Source organism: Pholcus phalangioides, unplaced genomic scaffold, assembly GCF_987345545.1.
Source record: "Pholcus phalangioides strain wild (caught in Gottingen) unplaced genomic scaffold, Ppha-v1.0 ptg000015l_1, whole genome shotgun sequence".
In the NCBI taxonomy this organism is placed as follows: domain Eukaryota; kingdom Metazoa; phylum Arthropoda; class Arachnida; order Araneae; family Pholcidae; genus Pholcus; species Pholcus phalangioides.
Window position 1 is genome coordinate 28,531,339 of NW_028301608.1, and position 20,787 is coordinate 28,552,125.

General features: G+C 35.9%; 1 protein-coding gene across 1 annotated transcript in view; it reads left to right on the forward strand.

Annotated features, from left to right (window-relative positions):
• The window catches only part of LOC149075771 (nephrin-like), a 219,275-nt gene that overhangs the window by 147,299 nt on the left and 51,189 nt on the right, over positions 1–20,787 (forward strand). The window contains exons 7-12 of the mRNA XM_089243281.1: positions 695–988; positions 4,000–4,220; positions 8,383–8,470; positions 11,464–11,600; positions 16,357–16,510; positions 16,805–16,863. Coding sequence (XP_089099407.1) covers positions 695–988; positions 4,000–4,220; positions 8,383–8,470; positions 11,464–11,600; positions 16,357–16,510; positions 16,805–16,863 — 953 coding nt within the window. The remainder of the gene's footprint in view (positions 1–694; positions 989–3,999; positions 4,221–8,382; positions 8,471–11,463; positions 11,601–16,356; positions 16,511–16,804; positions 16,864–20,787) is intronic.

Below are 20,787 nucleotides of genomic sequence, written 5' to 3' on the forward strand. Positions count from 1 at the left end.
ATTAATTTAGAATCGCCCTGTATACATTCTATGAGTAAATTAAATATTTCATGAGTAAAGAGAAAAGGAATAATGTGTGGAAACTAGTTTTATTTGGTTTGAGTAATGATACAGTTATTGTGCTAAAACGACTTCGCCTCCCCGAATAAGTGTATTGAATGGCATCTAAATTGTATTCCACATTTATGTAACTTAAGATTAAGATAGCTACTTCTTTTATAAGAGATTTTCAAGCATTTATCAACATACGAATGTTGACGAGGAATTATCTTTAATCGATTGAAAAGTGGAGACGTATGCGTGAGTTTATTTTATACCTACAGTGATACGTATGAAAGACTTCTTCATGACGAAAAGCAGTGAAAGATTGCTGAAGTTTGTCCCCTTCCACAACACCTAATGTCATAATTCAGTATAGATTCTACTAACACAAAATGAAGTAGTTTTGAAATGGATCCGGAACATTTATTTCCGATGAAATAAAATGATCTAATTTTGCAGTTTAAATCCTTAACTCACATTATTTTTACACTCAAGTAGTACTCAAATACTACTCGCACAACTTCATAATCATTTGGATATTCTCGCGATTTATTAATTTAAATATTCCCATTTCGCAAAGTTTTCTAGTTTTATGTTGGGTGTGTGTGTGTGTGATTGTACAAGTATTTTCAACGATTCTTTCGTTTTGCAGATCCTCCAGCTATTCCGAAAATCCTCGGCTACATTGAAGGGACCGTGGTAAAGGCCGGCGATGCTTTATCTCTGCTGTGCATGACGGAGGGTGGCAACCCTCTGCCAGAGCTCATATGGTATCGGGGAAACGCTCAGATAGATGCCTCTTACTACAGTCTGCCCGGTCGCAAAACCGCTAACAACTTGACTCTGACGATAACGTCGACGGATAATGGCGGTGCTTATCACTGCCAAGCGACTAACGCTGCTACCAGGGACCCGCAAACGGCTACTATTAAACTCAGCGTGTACCGTAAGTGTTTACGCTTCTCTCGGACATAACACAGAAAGAAAACATTTAACGACATGAAATTACTTTTCAAACACTACCGGTAATGATACAGAACATTTACTTAATGGGAATCGATCAATGATTCCTTACTAAACGTAATGGCGCTTTACTTTTCTGGGTACGAAGACAGAGCAACGTACCCTGGAGGTTTCGGTCCTTCGACAATTGGCGTTGCTGTCTCAGTTCCCTTTCTTGTTCTTCCCTTTCTGCGTGAAAAGAAAGTACTTTAAACTATTTATTTGTGCAGATTATTATACGGTATCGCCACTGTGTCTACTGTTTCAGTAGTCCGTGGTCCGGGGAAAAATATGCCATGGTTGAAGCACGCAATGTGTATAGTTGTGAATATCTTGTCCAAATTTCCAATCTCTGCGAAACACCACCCACTCAAATTCAAACCCAAAACATGAAAAACGCAATATTTAATTTTCGTAAATGTGCAAAGTATATGGTGAAGGTATTTAGTATTTATGCTTTTCTAACATACATCAATACAAACTGGGCCACAGGATGGGCACAGGGATACAGTTGCCGTGAATAAATCTCTTGAAGGGACAGAAATTTCAGTAGGAACAAGAAACATTTCAATTAAAATCGTTGCATTTACAATGGAAGGTTGGGGGGGGGGGGTAGAATTACGTTTACCACCCACCACTCGATCTGTTGGGAGATCTACTGGCATACGACGTCAAGTACACCCAGACAGCGACCTCATACATCTGTGTAGAGAGGAGAAGCCATAGTAGTCAAAGATAAATATGGTCCACGTGGGCTTACTGAGGAAACTGACGACAGGTAGCAATTGTTGAGTCTTGCGAATGATTTATGCACTAAAACAAATGATGCTGCGGTGAAGCGATTCAATCACGACCCAGCTGCAGATTGAATCAGTTACCAAGGGGAAGCCACAAATGGAACCAGTTACATCATCAAAGAGGTCAATGAAAATCCCTGAAAAGAAGCTGATCAAATTTTATCGATTATCAGGAACTATTCTTGATTATGGAGATTGTGTGATCTATAACCTGTAATTTATATAACTTTGATTTATATACCTCTATCACCATTTTTCGATCATCAATTTTAATACTTGTTTATTGGTGATGTGCAGTATGACAGCTGCCCATCTATTTATATCTTGTTCAAGCTTAATAAATGGCTAGGTTCCCCGGAAACACCAGAGTCCCTTAGGATAATATGTTTTCCTTCCTGATGTGACACAGCTCGGGTGTCTCTCGGTTCCTATCACTATCACCCACCCCTCGATGAAAATGACCCCGACTTGTTTACAAATCTGGAGTAGCACACATGTTTTCATTTGCAATCTGTATTTCACCCAGGACGACTCTTCCACGCTGTGTAAAATCTAGAGATTATATTCATATACTAGCTATAATGCCCGGCGCTGCCCGGGTTTTCTTCAATGAGGCTGTTAGAAACACGTGATATCTCCCTCTTTCTTTGAGGGACATGCAAACCGTGTCTAAGTAAACCAATATGGCGGCTTCCTATGCGACTCATGAAATAAACAAATCTAGATTTAAAGAAACATAAAAATGAATATATACTTTTCTTTCCTTTTTTTAGTGTATTTCTATCCCCCTTCCCAAACTTCAAGTTAATTATCTGCCTGCTTCAGCTTTCAAAAATGCTTAATTAAAGCTGTGGAATTTCTTCGATGTACTTTATGGGCCCATAATTAATTTTAAAACAACCTAAACTGTATGAATTGATGCAGTTGAATATCAAAAGATAACACGGAGACATTAATTTTTCATGCTTGAGAAGATATAAATAAAAAGTTGAAATCAATGTGTTATTGCATGGATATCCAACTCAAAAGTAGGTCCGGCTAATTACTTCATATTCAATCTCCTGGGCTTCGTATATCTCTAAGCAAACACAATATTTCAGAAATCGGGAATTCTATACAATTTTTAAAATTATTGATGTGGCGGAAAACCCCACCAAATTTCAGCATTTCTACAGTAAAATCACATGGACGAGGCTGGGCAACAGTGTGGCCATAGCTTTATCTCCAGCGGTACTAAATATCTCTCAGAGCTATGGTTGACATACTCCCTAGGTGAACCCCCCCCCCCTCGTACGCCAGACACTTAAGAAATTCGTAGACATTTAATGGCACCATAGGTTGAACTTGAATAGTTATTGCTGTAGCTTTTCCTATCTTAGTTCATATTAAAAATTCCGCAGACAATGTGTACGGTTAAGAAGTAGAAGTCCTATTTCATACTTTAAAATAATTGCAGTAAACATTTTGTGAATTTCTCTGTGAGCCGAAAAAAATTCTCCAAATGAGCTAGAGTAATCCACGGGAAAACGTATGTGCACCTTTCTTTTCTATATACACAAAGTCTCTTTTCTACACTTCTACAAAAAACTCTTCTACATATGCTTCATATCCATAAATCGTCTAATACTCGTACACGATTTCCACGCACGCATTCTGCATTTATAAATAAAATCATTGGTCCATGTAATCGAATTCATCTTCATTTTCGGTTGAAATATCCATTAAAATATTTGGATATTTTAATGGGGATATTTAAATAGTCAAGTTATTCTCTTCGTTCACATACGAAGCAGTTATTTCCAGAACCTCTCTCTTTCCTTAATTTAGAAAATTAGAATTTTTCCTATTTCATATCGCCTTTTTTTTTTATTTTGGGCCATACACAAGATGGAAATAAAATAAACTCAATGTAGATGTATAAAAAGATTAAAATATACTCCGATCCAATAGAAACATAGACAAATCGGTATAACTCTACATTAAACATTAACGTCATCATCCAGTAAGAAATAAGTTAGCAGCTTAAAGGGATTTTTTCCCCTATTCGAGACTGTTATATTCTTACGTAATCAGTACCTATACTTGTATTTTTTCCCCCGCATTCTTCTGAGATACCTGATTGTTTTCTTCTTCTTTTCTTTCACGAATCTTTCACCAGACCATGCCTCTAAGCTAAAGATTTCTGGACCAGAAGAGGCAGCACGGGGTGAAACCATCACGCTGAGCTGCGTTACGGACGTGAGCAATCCGAAATCCTTGATATCTTGGTCAGTGGACGGAGAAGCGGTCGAAGGAAGCGATTCGGGAGAGGTCGTGGCGACGAAAAGCTCCAGCGGATGGATAACAAACTCTAATCTTACCATCACTCTCACCAGGCAGGTAAATTCTTCAATTTAAGCTTAGCGATCGAAAAATATATCTTTTTTTTTTTTTATATGAAAGGTTATTGTTTGTTATGTGAGTGTATGTTGCTTTTCTTTTATATCTATTTCTTATGGTCCCCCCGTCCTTAAGCAACCTGTAACGCGAGTTTATGACACGCGCATCAATTTCTGATGAAATAGTTTTTAGCCGCGACGGAAGCAGGTAAAGCCAGCTGGATAAGAACGAATATATATCACTATTACTCTGGATATCTTTTATTTACTGAAATATTATACGATGGATTCCCCCCTAGAACGGGAGGGATAACCGGGAAAAAATAATTCCCAGAACTCTTCGAATACCGATAGAGCAAGGATAAAACTTCATTTTTCATGAAGGGAAAATACGCATTTTATTAGCCTTTTATCACTTTCTTTTTGATGGCATTGAGAAAAACCAATTTTTCATAAATATTTCGCAGTATGATACCAAATTAAATTTTAGAATCATGACCCACTCAGTGGCCATTGGGGATCGAAAAATTCATAAAAGCCGAGGAAATTGGTGTATTTGAATGCGGTTTGCGAAAAAAAAAGGATATTTTCACGAAGGGTGATTTTTTTTTTTAGTAGAGAAAAAATGTTCGAAATTTTTGTCTATATATTAGAGGGACGAAAATATCTTAAATTATTCTAATGAGAGTCTCATGAAATGCAGGGTAAACTTATACTTATAGGGTATACTCACTGTTAGGTTAACAGCTTATTTTAGGAATTTTCCTGTTTCAGGCGCTTACAGAAGTTTTTCATCGTGATGTTAACATTAGTGGATGAACCACAATCGGTGAAGTTTACATCAGCCACAAATCAGCGAGGGAGATAGAATAAAGGTTCCTGTCAAATTAGTCCAGGCCGTACTTTTGTGCAGCATCCACAAATATATTTGAACTAATTTTCTATTTCTATATACCAAAGAAAACCCCTGTCCATTTGAATGACTTTTTCGCAAACCGCTTTGAATATACAAAATTTTTCAATTACTATAAACTTTTAAACTATTTACCAATTTAGGGAACAACTTGAACTGTAATAATGGTACTAAGATAGCTGAATTATTGAGAAATAATAACTCTAAATATTATGCAAAGGTTGACTCACAAAAAGTAGTCATGCATATATAGTTTATGCCGAGAATCGCACCCCAGTTCTCTTGAATACAAGGGAAAGACTCCACTGGAAACAAGGTCCTGCCTTTCTTAGCGAGTAGAGTACTCACCCGGTTTTCAAAAAGTATTGTAATATGATTCTCGACGGAGACCAGATGAATTTTCTTCTATAAGCAACCAGTAACGCGAGTTTATGATACGCTCATCAATTTCTGATGAAATAGTTTTCAGCCGCGACGGAAGCAGGTAAAGCCAGCTGGATAAGATCGAATATATATATCACTATTTCTCTGGATATCTTTTATTTACTGAAATATTATACGATGGATTCCCCCCTAGAACGGGCGGGATAGCCAAGTTGGAAAAAAATACTAAGAACTTTTCGAATACTGATAGAGGAAGGATAAAACTTCATTTTTTATGAAGGGTAAATACTTATTTTATTAACCTTTATGGCTTTTTTTTTCCCCATGGCATTGAGGAAAATGAATTTTTCATAAATATTTTACAGTGTGTGCGACACTAAATTAAATTTCGGAATCATGAGCTACTCAGTTATGTGTACATTGTACACGTGTGTGAATCTCAAAATGGATTTTTTTAGAAGACATTTTTCTGATTACGATGATGTTTGCGGATTAAATATTTGATACTTCCAATTTGTTGTTGCACATTTTTAAAAAATAAGTGAGGAAAAAAAATCCAATATTTAAAGTGGATAAATTATGTTTTTAAAGTTAGAAAACATGGTAGTTACCATATATTTGCGTGAATAAGTGAATAAATATTTATGTTCTCTGATGTGGGTGGGAAAAAAGAATGTTCAAATACAGGGTGCCCCGTAAAGTATAAATTAATTCTGTCATTGAGTAACTTTCGCTCCATAAAAATATATAAAATAAGTATTTCGAAGAAGCAAAACTCTGGGACCAATAGTTTTCGAAGAAAATGGAAATAACATTTATGATTAGTGTCGTAGTCATAGTCAGTGTCCCACCGATGGATGATGTTGCAGTCAGTGTCCTACCAATCGATGATGCCTATGTACAAGTAACAAAGCTGTTTGAAAGTTAACTCTTAATGCAGGTTTGCCATGTATTTTTGAAACAGGTTCTGAGTAAGGCACCTCTTGGAAGAGGGGTGACCCATCTTCTTTTATCTTTGAGCGAAAAAAAAAGGTTCTGCCACTTTAAGTGGTGTCAAATTGTTACAAAAAAAGCAAGATCGAGAGCAGCGATTGGCTATAGCAATAATACTGACGTCACACTTAGCTCAAAGATGACACATAGACCAGCTTGTTATTTCAGAGAGCTCTAGTTTAAGGTAAGACGCCTGATGAAGGAGAATTTTCTTGTCTTTCGTCTTCGAGCGATAACAGCTTTGCCACCCCAAGTGATGTCTCGAAAAAAATTATTCAAAAAAAAAAAAAAAAAAAAAAAGGCAAGACAGGGAGCAGCGATTGGCTATAGTGATAATACTAGCTCAAATATGAAGCATATATCAGCCTGGTATAGGTTGAGACTCTAGTTCCAGGTAAGGTATCTAGAAAACTGAGCCGACTCCATCTTTGAACAAAAAGCCTGGCTTAGCCGCTGCCTGTGAAATCTATTCTATAAAAAATGCAGCGTAGGGCACAACGATTTACTATAGCGATAATACTCCGGTCACACTCGCTCAAAGATAACGGACAAGTTAGCCTAGGGTTTCAATGTGACCTAGTTCTAGGTAAACAACTTCCAACGCAAATAGATGGTTGACGTTTCACATGAACCGTTATTGGTTTGGTACTGGCTTCCGTTCGGTGCCACATATATAACGTCAGCAAATCCTATTTTATATAGAAAGTATGGGTCATAAAATTGTGGTTCTTTTAACATTTCATCTGTTCATAATGAGGATTGTTGTTCCGTAAAAGTTTATGAAGCCTTCTCGTCTTATGTGGAACATACGGTCAGGGCTGGACTTAGGCAGGTGCGAAGGGTGCAGTCGCACCGGGCCGCTAAATTTTAGGGGCCGCAAAACGAATTAAAAATACTTTGTTTACAATGAAGCAAATACGTTAATTGCATTGAGTTACATTTTGACTTCTTATCACAGCAATATCTTAAGATTCTGTCCAAGACAGGGGACCCTTGAGATCTGGGATTTTGACAACTCCCTTCCCTCCCGAACCCACGACCTGCATTTTATAAGTTCGCGCCCTAGGCAAGTGCTGCTTTTGGGCGGCTCTCTTGTACAGTTTTCTTTGAGGCAGAGGCGTTGGGGAGGGTATTTCCTGTAATGCAAAAAGCAGCCAATTTCTGTGCCCTGCAAATTTTTGGGCACGTGCCCTATTTGCCCAGGGGGCGATGGACAAGAAAGAGCGCTGAATTCTTACTCTAACGACGTACTTATTTAAAATTACAGGGGGGTTGCGGTGCGGCAAAATGCGTGCTTGTCACAGCTGAAAGCGCATGTAGTTGTAACTCTGGGCATTCAATCCGTCGTCTAGCACTGACAACCCTTCCATTGTGATGCACTGTGTACAGATGTTGTAGAGATGGCATCCTCATTTTGCAGCAGAATGGGTCCGATGCCTATACTAATCTCTGGCATAGGCATCGGAACCTTGGGGGCTGAGTCTTATTTCAGCCCCTTCAAGGATCTTGAAAAATAATTTCGTAGAGCCGCAAAGCTGTTTTTTTCGCAACGGGCCGCAAAATGGTTAAGCTCGTCCCTGCATACGGTACTGCTTAACGTGGCTAACAACACCTCCGAAAGGAGTTATTAAATGCAGTACAAATATTATTGAACTTCATGCAATTGTAATAAGACATACGCGTTTTTTGCTCATATATATATTTTTAGCAATAGTTTGATGACTAATTTTTCATATTTGCAGTTCAGTGATTATAAGTTTGTCATATGAAAAATTGTATGTATTACAGAATGGATAATTCTCTGTAAATGTTCGCACGCTTACAAATAATTTTGTTGTAATCTGTGCAAAATATAATCGGCTTCTCTTTCCAGGAACCCGATGTAAAAATTTTCAAATGTTCAGCAAAGAACCCAAACGTAGACGGTGAAATCAGTGCCACGCATAAGATGAGGGTTTCTTGTAAGTAAGAAGAAAAAAAATGCCAGGGAAAAATGAAGTGATAGATGTGCCCGAATGAATATTGCCAACATGAATATTGCCGAGTGAATATACATGCCACAAAAAATATTAACGATAGATTTACTTGCATTACAAAAAATAAAAAAATCAAATTTATTTATTTGCATAAAAAATATCGAAAGTGATATAGTTTTTTTGGTAGAAATACAAAAATTCGAAAGTGATGTGCGGTCACCAATTAAAGATATAAATTAGTCAAACTGCTTATTATAATGTCCCGTACCGTTAGCGCTGAAGAAGTCCCCAATTTACAATTCACGTCGCTTATAGATTAATAGTGGATTTACGGTACGGGACATTTAAGTACGAGCCATGCGATTAAGTGGTCAGATCACGCTACTGAGGAACCGGGACATATCCTTATAAAGTCCGGGACATCTTGAAAAATAATTTTCATAAAACATTATAGGGTCAAATTGCGACGCAATAGATACAACTACCTGTTCGCACTAAAAGCACGGGCCCTGTACGCTTTGGTTTAATGCTCTTCAGTTTTTTTGTTTTTCATTTTAGACCGCTGAAATTAAGTGAAAATTTTCTCGAGCCAGCATAAATGAGAAAAGTAGTTTGGAAACTGGTGGAAGGGAAAAAAATTCTTAACCTTTTGACTCACTATGCTCTATATTTTTACACTTTGCCGTTATAGAAATACGAGAAACCGCTTAGCTAGGATCCCTGCTGCCACCTGCTGAATAAAATCAAAACTAGGTGTTATAATTCTCAAAATAAAAGGGTCGTCCGTTATACACCAATGTGAGTAACGAATGATCTATCTATATGTAGTATGAGAAGCTATATATTTGTTATTTTCATTTTGAATACTTTGAATTTACTTTACAATACTTTGAAAATTTCGGGCTGCAAAATACCGGTTGCTGTGTTTTTGATTTTTACAAAAGTAATCTGGTGGCAAACAGATTGTTCGATTTCATGATGCATACTGCTTTCAATCCAATAATTAACTTCACCCAAAGGTTTATCAGATAGTTTAGTTTTTAGTTGATAGGTGGCAGCAGTAACCCATATTTTTGTCGATATTTTTGAGTAGAAGGGAAATAAAATATAAATATATTTTACAAATTTCGAATTAATATCGTAGCATTTTTATCACTTTCGGACACATTGTACAAGGTGCATAAAAAACAGGGGGTATTATGGCGAACCGTTGAACCTAGAGGTAGAAACCTCCAGTTAGAAAAAGTTTAGAAATTCAAAAATGACAATGAATGATGTAGTATTCAAAAATGGCATTTATGTTTAAAGGGGGTTAATATTTCATAAAATAAAAAATAACGTCTTATATACAGTCCCCATGTGCCCCAATTAGTAAGTTGTTACCATATTTCTCTTGATGCTAACAAAAATATTCCATGTTTCTATGTGTATTATTCACTGAGATATTCGCGAAAAACGGAGGCAAAGTTGGGAAAAAACAGCTCTATATATAAATGCGGGGAAAAACCATTTTAAGCGCGTTCAACGCTGTTTTTTCCCCGAATTTTCTCCCTTTTTCGAATTCGAATACGTCGGTGAATTGCATTGAGAAACATGAAGTTTTTTGTTGTCATCAAGAGAGACCGGGCAGCAACTTTCTAATTGGGTTTTTGGGAACACGGGGACTGTATAACAAGTTTTTTTAATTTTTTTATTTTAATAACTGCCCAACCCTCTTGAAACATAAATGATGTACTTGAGTACTACACGTTATTTGGAACCTTTTGTATGTAGAAGTATCATTCTAGGATCAACGGCTCTCGTGTAAAATAGCATACGCCCTATTTGTTATGCACCCTGTATACTGTAAAATATAGCCATGTACTGAAACTTTTTTTTTTCTTGCGCAAAGCAAGAAGTATTTTTTCTTCTTCCATGAATACATTTAGGATGTACTATTTTTGGAGGTGAGGTTTTACGTTTTCCAGAACAGCCTGGTTGCAGTATATGAGAGCTCATGACCACCTCGGGCTGCTAAATTTTTGGACCATAAAAAGAGATGAAATAAGTTGATTACACATTTGCATCTTAGCTGCCAAAAAAAAGCGTTACTGTGAAATTTCACGCATACGTAGAAACACGTGCATCATTGCGGATGAAAAACTGAAAAAAAAACGGAAATATTCATTTTGATTTTACATATGTTCACGTCGGGTGGGAGGGTCAAAAATAATGCATATTCGGTAAAAATTTCGCATGTGCCCGGCATTTCAGGAAATATATTCTTCCAGCCCTGCTAAAAACTCTGAATGTTTGAGGAAACTTTGCTCTTATGAATGATATCATGTCTAATTAATGGAGTTCCTAAAAGAAACTGTTATTTTCTTTTATTTATAACACTGGAATGACTTTCGAATTTCACGACTTTCTATGTGATTTTTTATTGTCTCATCTACAATGACATAAGTTCATACGTGTTTTATAGAATAACCTTCGTTAACATGATTTTTTGTTTTTTATTCGTCTAATAAGTCTTGTAATAATATATCTTGTAACCCATTTGAAAATATTCAGATCATAATAAATATTTAAAGTTCATGAATGGGCTGAATCCATAGCTGAGCCCCCGTTACTCCACGGGCAGCGTTATACTAGTTTTATCGTACTGACGAGATAGTGTGTACATGCACGGCCAACTATGGATTAGGGCTTAGGTAAATCATTAACTGAGGAATTGAATGCCTTATAGGATGTGAATCGTGGGACAGAGTGAGGTGTTTTCAGATGCGAGGTGTAGTAATATGTTTTCAGATATCAATAAGTGATTACTGGATGTATAATGTTTCTAACCGCGATTGAATGTAATATTAATCCAAAGCGCGGTGTGTGTGTGTGTGTGTGTGAGGAGGGGGGGGGGGGGTGAATTACTGTTGCCAAAATTTAAAAAAAATTCCCTTCTCGGACAACCACTACAGGCTCCATACTTTTCATGTTCGCAGATCCCCCGAACATGCCGACGATACTAGGACACGATCCTTCTGCATCGCTGCGAGCTGGAGACATTCAACGTTTCAACTGCGTTGCCTTGGGTGGCAATCCACCGGCTACACTGAAGTGGTTCAAGGGAGACCGAGAAGTAAGTACGATGCCATTCCGATATTTTGTTTGTAATCTTTATCATTAAACTCTCAACGCAGTGTTTCTCGATGTGTGCGTCGCCAACCTCTATCCGGGACGTCGTTAGAAGTTGATTCATTGTGTATATAGTTTATATGTGCTCCCTTTTTCAGTGCTTAGAAAGGGTTCAATTCTAGACTATTGCAGGGTGCCACGCATAAATAATGACAAGCCCAAGGGTGCACGGGTGGAAAAACAACAGCCTCAGCAAATATATTTCATTACGCCTGATGGGCCGCATAATATCGTTGCTGTAATTTTCGTAGAAATTCATAAAACATGGAAATATGATCTCGAAGATTGCTAACTAAAATCTTAGTTCATAAAAATACCCATAGAAATGAAGATAATTCGACGCATACATTCTTCATTATATGCAACAACCTCAAAAACTCAAGTTAAACAAAATGGTTTCATAACTCTCTTTGAAGTTCAGCAAAAAAAAAAAAAAGACTACGTGTAAGTATTATAAATATGCAAAAACGGAAACAGGAAAATTATTTTTAAAAATTTCTTATTTCTCGTGTAGAAACAAAATATATTGAAATCCGCGTTTCTTTTAAAAATCTTATTTCATCGAGTCATCGATGACTCACTTATTTGAAGGGAAAAAAAACAGTCTCATACATAAATTTATACGCCAAGGGTTGGCATATTCATAATATCTCCCCTGGCGGTGAAAATAATATTTCCTTCTCTTATTTTTCAAGAAACTCTTTTTTTTTTCCTTTTCGGTTCGACTGTATATTTGAGGTAGGATCGTGGATTTCTCCGCTATCTTCGGATCAATTCGAGCAAAATGATAACTTTTATTTTATCTTCGAATCAAATCCTTTCCATAAACTTCTTCCTTTTCATTGGAATGCATTTTTTTCTTCTCCCAGAGTAGGCCCGCTCCCAGTCACGAAGTATGTTAAATTTCTGCACAGCGTTTCAGAAGCATTAAATTTCGCCCCTGGTACGAGAAATCATCCAGAATTCTTCAATCAAATTTCCCTCCTTCTGTTTTTTTTTTTTTTTTTTTTTTTTGCGAGAGAGATAAAATAAGAACCTATTTCTATCAAGGAAATTGAATTCACTTATGCATTACTGTGTTATTCAATTCTGCAACATCTTTCGCAAAGTTATTTCCATCACGGGGAAAACTTTCTACTTTCCTCCTCTTCTTTTCAAAATTCTAGAAAGTTCAGTATTAGTTACTTAGAAATGTTTGTTGTGTTTTACATACATACTCAGAAAGTCTAGAAGTAATGGTTGTGGATGTGATTTTTTTTTTCAATTTTCTTCACGCGCAGATACAAACGTATTTGTGAAATCTGAATGTTGCTTGGAAAATACGCTTATGAGTCGAATATATAAGTCATGAAAAATTGAAAGTCTTTGAAATATATACTCGTACAATGGGCATTAGAAACTGTACATGAATAATAAAAAATAATGTTGTCTTTTTTTTATTATCTATAAACAAAGTTGAGAAAATACGTGCTCTGTTTTTGAATAGCAAAATATTAATCTTAAGGTGATAGTAGAAGTTCTAAACTGAAAGTTTGCCGTTATTGAACAAAGATCTTTTTGAGCTGTACCATCACGATCAGTTTTGAAATTGTTTTCATTCCTTAAAGGCTCTGATTGGAAGTTTTTCTTCATTCTAGCCCAATGGTGCCGTATGACATTCAATTCGAGCCATATGGCTCCTCTGCACCAGGGTATTCCGAAGGGGGTCGCGGGTAAAAATATAGTGGAAGGGAAGTCATGAAAGGTGCCTAGGGGTGGGGGGGGGAGCACCAAGAGCAAGTGAAATATTGTGAGCAAAAGCGGGAATATTCTCAGAATCGTATAGAACCGTATAGCTCCAGAACCATCCACATGAGCCTCATCCAACAAGCATGATTCGGAAGTCTTGTGGCATGTTCATCCCACATGAGAAAATCTGGTAATATGGTTTCCAAGAGTAACTAGGTATGTAAGCTGTTTTTCCCAGCTATGTTCGGTGTGCAGTTGAAGATGCATGTGGCGCAATGGCAAGATTTTCGTCTTCCACCATGAGGCTTGCCATCAATGTCCACGGGTTCGAGTCCGAGGGAAGAAATAGAGAACGAGTTCTTTACGTAAACAGCCCGGGGGCGACAATCAATAGAAGGCGCCTTCATTTCCCACCTAACACCACTGGTTGGAAATTGCCGTATGGAGATATAACCAGAGTTGGTGTTTGGCAAAGTACCTAACTACGGGATCCACAGAAAACCCCTTTGCCCGAGGGCCCATGTTATGTAGAAGATCCTTGAAGAATAAAAGAAACTCGATTAACTCCAGCCCACGGATCCAGAAAAAGGACTTATTTATAATAATTATTTATTTAAAATATAATGAATCCGGGAATTCAGATGGAAAAGGCTTGAAATTACTGCCATGGGCCTTATATATATAAGAACTAAATTACTTATATTAGGTCAAAATATTGAATGAAAAAAATTATGATAACATTTTGTTTTGATGAGATCTTTCCTAGATTAATTTGTTACTATCATAACGATATTGTATTTCAACAGGGATATTTTTCCAGACTGCTTTGTGAGCAAAATGAAGTTACGATAGGGGAGGGGGCAGAATATGTTTACGTATGCCATAGATAGTTCACAATCTTTCAAGTTAACGAGAAAGAGTGGATAGAGCGTTATTATTTCCAAATGATCGTGAGAATTTTATTTAGTAGTCATCATTGAAAAAGAAATGCAGATGCATGCCATTTACAGCAGTTGACCTGCTGCTACTGCATAGTGTGTAGTTTAATTGTTTTTCGTGAAGTTGTATTACATATCAATTGCCACAACCCTAATTGCTATTCATAAAATTCTACCGAAAAACAGATCATAAAACTTGTCTCAATTATGTAAAGTTTTACTTTAAATCCATTAATACGGATCAAAGTGGGTAAAAAATCGAAATAATTTATTGTTTTCATGAATAAAATCTAGATTCCGACACTTGCCAATGGCAGCTAGAAACTGTCAAAAGCAGTCCATATTGTAAAATATGGCGAAAAAAATACCCCTATTGTGAAACAGATGTAGTATTTGACTAAAACCAGTTCTTTTATCAACATTATTCAACGTTGAAACATTCATTATCCTGTTCATTCATCATCCAAGGAGTTCCTGTGTGTGTGTTTCATGTATTCTTCATTAAAAACCACAAGAAAAACTTCGTTCTTCTTTGTTCTGCATTTGAAGACTGGTGGTAATTGAATTGTGGGAAACCACTTAAGAACAAATTTACTCTCATTTCATTCCATTAAATAGCATCATTTAGATCCGTTTTAATTAGCTTTACTTCATCATTCTTTTCTAATGAGATAAAACTAAGGGGTGTAAATGAAGATTAAAATGGAAATGTTTAAGTTTGAGAATCAGACATTTTCCACTTTGAATTGAAAAAGGACCCGTATTTACGGAAGAAAGATTATGAGTGCGCGGGAATATCCAAGTGTTCGATACACAAAGTGTTCATTTATGTTCATAGTAATCGATTGTTTCTGAGTCGTTGTAGCGAACGTGAGTTACATCATTTGTTAAATTATTACGACTTCGGTACACTACGTCCCAAATTTACTCCTATTTCAACTCGTGTTATTTTTAATTCAGTATGACAACCAGTGAAGACCAATCGTTCCAATACAACGTCCGAACTAACCTCTGTCTTGCCCCTGAAATGTATTGAATCCGTAGTTTTCGTTTGCTAGAAATGTGCTTGTGCTTCATCTTGGCCCTTTATAGTTGCGAATTCAGTATAAAGGTGCGTGCATGTACAATGTGAATAATATTTTATATAGGAAATATGGGTCATATATAAAGGTATCGCTCTTTCAGCGTTTTATCTGTTCATAATGAGGATTACAGTTACGTAAAAACATATGAAGCATGTAGCCTTCTCGTAATGTGAAATATACGGTACTAATATGGATAGCAACACCTCTAGAAGTTATCAAATGCAGGACAAATATGATTAAATTTCATTTAAAGCATTCATTTTGCAGTAAAGCATATGCGTTTTGTGCTATTAGATACTTTTTATGGAATATTTTGATGTGATGAACTTTTCATATTTGCATTTCAATGATTATAAGTTTGTCACATGTTAAAATCTGATGTATGACAGCATAGATAAGTCTTCTCAGTCGTTATAACGAGCACGAGTTATTGCAACCATTCCAAAGTCCCGAATTTTTGCTTATTTCATCTCGTGAAATTTTCCATCCAATTTGACAACCAACCAGTAACTACCACAGTAAGACGATTTAATCCCATACATCGTTTGAACTCGGCTGTCTTCCCTCTTTTTTTTTCAAAGAAATTACGAAATCCCTATTTTTTCGTTTGTTAGACCAAACTAGATTTGACGCATCTTTTCCCTTCAACTGCTTCCATTGTAATGGAAATTAATGATATTTATTTTATTCCGTCCAAATATTTATTCTTTAAAGAAGCTATTTTAATTTTCAAACGTTCGATATAACGTCCATTTTCTGTAGAACGAGGGGGGTTGTAAAAACGAACATCGACTAGTCTTTTCTCTACCATTGACAATCGTATCTCATCATCTGTTGTTGCTCATTAAGAAATTCATGTCATAAATTACTAGTTAAAAATCCATCATGAACCTGCAGTTAATGTGAATTTCACCGAGAAACATTATCCATTAATTTTCACCTTTTATAGATCAGTGCTCCTATGAGGACGACTGGGAGCGGCGTTTCTAGCGAACTTCTCATCCGAGTGCAACTGAACGACAACGGAGCTACATACAAATGTGAAGCGCATAATGCAGCGCTAAAGAAGCCAATGTCAGCCTATGTGAGACTCGCCGTGCAGTGTGAGTATCATACTGCCCTATAAGCTAAATTATTTTCCCATTATTCATGATCTTCTATAATATTGATTCTCAGGGCGAGGGGAACACTTCACTGAAAATATCGTCATTAATTAGTAAGGTGGATACTCCTGACGTCATCGAGTAGACGTATGTCTCCTTATCTTAACAGAAAAAGAGACAAGGTGTGCTTCTCCAAAGTTTCTTCAATGACGTAAAATGTAAAGCTTTCTACGTATATTAATGGTTGAATATGAGATCAGTATATATTTCTGAATCACAACATATTTTTTTCAGTTCCGGCAGCTTTTGTCAACATCAGTTACTATCCTCCTGAGCCACGAAGTGGAGAAAATGTGAGTAAAATTCATTAAATTCTATGTTATGTTACGCAAAATGAATTGAATAATAGAATGAAAGATTGATTTCGACATCATTTATTCGAAAACGAAATCAAACGTATATTGCTTAGCATTTCTTTTTAAAATTTATCATTTATTTTTGTTTTAGTAGAGGTGGTATTTGGTTGTTTTCCTTGTTTACATATCTTTTTACCAGTGTAAGTGCTGCCCTGGCTTCTGGGGTTGTATGCAAATTAATAAAAAAATATATTTAAAATTCCAATCTAAATTTTAAGACTAAAAAAACTGCGTTGAGTCTGTGGGAGACTCGTCAGGGCCGATGCAAGACTAATTACCAGTCGAAGAGCCATATGACCCGTGCTTTTACTGAATATTCTGGTATCTTCCTATCATTTTGGCTATCGCGATTTGAATTTCAGGAAAAAAAGAAAAGAAAATCCCGTTTTTTTTGTGTTTTTAAAGAACCTTGCTTGAATTTGCATTTTCTACAGTTATTTATTACAGGAATTATACATCAAAATTATTTCAACTGTGATCGTAAATTGCGATTATAAATTCCCATATTCATCTCATACAGGCGGCTCCACTTGAACCACAGTTTCCCAAACTTTTTATTCCATCACCCCCTTCTTCAGAGAAATTTTTTCTCTCATCGCCCCCAAATCAAGCAAACCCATAGGATCCTATGTTACACCCGTGGCTTCTATCGCCCCCTTGGACCTTTCCATCACCCACCAGGGGGCGATATTGATCACTTTGGGAAACACTGGCTTAAACGGACAAAATTCTCCGGCACCGAAATTTCTCTGATGGAGCAAATGTTAACATTTCCAGCTTAATAAGATGACTTCAATTTTTCTCCTCTTAATTGAATATTACACTTCACACGTCCACTGTTAATACAATCACTATACACATAATGTTTTTTATTGAATAAAATATTTGGAAGTAATAGAAAATGTTAATAAAAATTACGATAAAAAAAAAACCATTTCGATGTAGGTACTGGCTTCGAAGTATTCGAGTTGTCCTATTTTTTTTCTTTGCCAATAGACGGTCCTAACTTTCCTTATGAAAAGTTAAAATCTTAGGTATTGTGCAAATTGTAATTACATATAGCACCGATTTCATTTTTGATGTCTGATTTATTCGAGAAGCTCTAGTAATATTGACCCTTCATCAGTTTTCAATATACGAAACTATTCTAACGTTGTAAAATGACAATTGCATTGTTCCCAGCATAATCGGGTATTGTGTGCTGGAATCGTTGATAACCAATTAAGCCGGACCGACTGCATATTTGTCATGTTCAACGTTTTTTTGCCCCTCCCCCTCTCTTCATACTCATTTTGATTAATTGGGATTCACGGGAGCCATTCATTTTCCGCGAATAACACTTTTCTACAGTGATTCTAATAGTGAATATTGACGATTTTTCTTAATTGTCGCTGATTTTGAAACGCTTTTTTTTATTTTTGCGATATTCTGTACCCTCTGCGATATATCATCAAAATGTTCCCCCTTTTCCTGGAGGAAATATGACTATTTCACTTATCGTGATATACAAGATGTAGGATAAAGTACGAATGTGTACGAGGTACATGTACGGTCAAGCGGTAGGTTGTAGTAGTGGGATAAAATAAAGGGACGTTATGATTATAAATTCCAGTATTCATCTGAAATACAGCCATCACCAAAATTTCTCCTATAGAAAAAATATTAAAGTTTCCCGCTTAATATAATATTTTCAACTTTTCTCTACTTAACTGAATATTAGTGGGTTATTATAAGCTGGTTGTTCGGAGAAGAACTTAAAAAAACGAGATTCCATGATATACTAAAATTATGAAATCTTCATAGATTTAATGTTTACGTTGGAAGATCGCAGGTGTCGGGGATATGCTTGAAATGTTTAAAATTTTCAACGGAATGGATAAAATGGACCATTATGTCCCATACATCGTCAATCAAATGCTTCGACAAGGAGACACCAGTATTGATTGGTGAATTGTCAATTTTAGGTTGTGGTGTCGGAGGGTGTTTTTCTCTTATAGGGTTGTGAATAAATGAAAAACCTTGCATACGGAAGTCGTGGATTCGAACACAATATATATTGACGTTCTTAAACAAGAAATACGATAAATGTATTGAGATAAATCGAGAAGCTAACCATACGCAGATGAGATGAAACCATAATTTTTTTATTGGCAATATATTTATACATATTTTATCATAATTATTGGCTTTAATAGTGCTCTTATTGGGTTGCTGCAGTTTAGTTACATTTGAAATCCATATTTTTTATGGGAATCTTTGTTTTAGCCATTTTGTCTATTTTGTGGAATTTCTATATTTATTTATAACTAATACATCAAATTTTGAATAAGATGAAGACTAATAATAATAATTTGTGTATTCAGATAAAAGTGTATAGTACGTAATGAGATATAAGCGTTATTTTTCCTTGGCTTATTTTTATTCCGAAATATCTAAATCGTTGTTGTTTATATTTTCAATGCTTTTCACCAATTGTAAGCATCTTCCACTTTGAAAAAGTTTTTCCTTTATTCCATCTGAACTATTTTCGCTAGGGTTATGTGATGTCACTTCTTATAATAATTGGAAAAGAAAATTCAAACGTTTCCAACATCTTTTTCAGAAATTTATTTAGTTTCTAAGCTTCAGAAAAGCTTTATCAGCTTATGAAAAAACCATCGGCAATACTGCTTAAGAAAAACCAGCGTTAAACTATCCAGCGTCAAAATTATGAGAAGTATAGCATAATGGGATGTTGTCAGTCTTGAATAACACACATTGCTATGTATATGTTTTATGAATAGCATTCAATCCAGAAACGCTCTTGAATATTTGCGAAATGTTTCTTTCTTCTTTGCTTTTTAAGTTAATTATAGAATATGAGCGAAAAACGTAGATTTGTCTGCTTTCGAACATTTTATCGGTTTTTCCTATAATCACTACACATGCATTTTTATTTATTTTGCTTTATTTATACTTATTTTATTTTTATCCCCCTCTTTCCAGGAGCGCAAAATATTGTGTGCATATGCAGTAAGTTTTTGTTCTTTGTGATTTCGTATTTCTCCTGTTTTTATTGCTCAGATACAATTCCAAGAAACCAGGATCAATAATTAGCGTTTCTTCTCGGAATTTTTTTACTGTTTCTGTTTCTCCTTGAATTTCATAAGTCAAAAGATCCGTTTTTATTCCTACGCCACTTTTTCTCCTCTCTCTCTCTCTATCTTCCCGGTCGTACGCCAGGGACATCGGTTTTCTGTTCGGATGTAATTGCTTTTCCCTGTTAGTGTCTTTCAAAGTTCTGCTTATAAAATGAATCGAGAAGAGAGAGAGAGAGAGCAAAAAAAAAAGTAGATTCGTAGAAAAGTTTAAGCGATCAGATTGGATTACTGGTGCAGCTCATTCAGAATGCTCGTTAAGGTGGCTCGGTTTCCAGAAAACGTAAAAAAAACCTAGATTTATACAAAAAAATAAGGGCGTGAGACGCCAAATGAATACGTATCCTTGATAAGTTTTGCTTGATTTTTGTTTCCCTTCGTCCTTATTTTCTTTTCCAACCGATTCGTTGTACCAGGAACGGGAATTTATAGTAGCCTATTTTTGATATTTGACTCGGGGAAAAAAAAAAACCGAATTTCATTTTTTTTTACATTTTTCCATGTTTATATTGTTCTCCGCTGTTTCATTTGTTCATGAAACTACGAAATGCAAGAAGTACAACAGGGAAATTGCTCAACCAAGCCTAACATACAAGAGTTTGCTTCCCAGTAAGAGGATAAATTGAAAATAAATGCGCAGGGAACCAAGGCTTTCAAGTATATTTGCTTGTTTTTAAAATTTAATTTTCTCCTGCCTTGTTTTTTTTTTCTCAGACGATAGTTC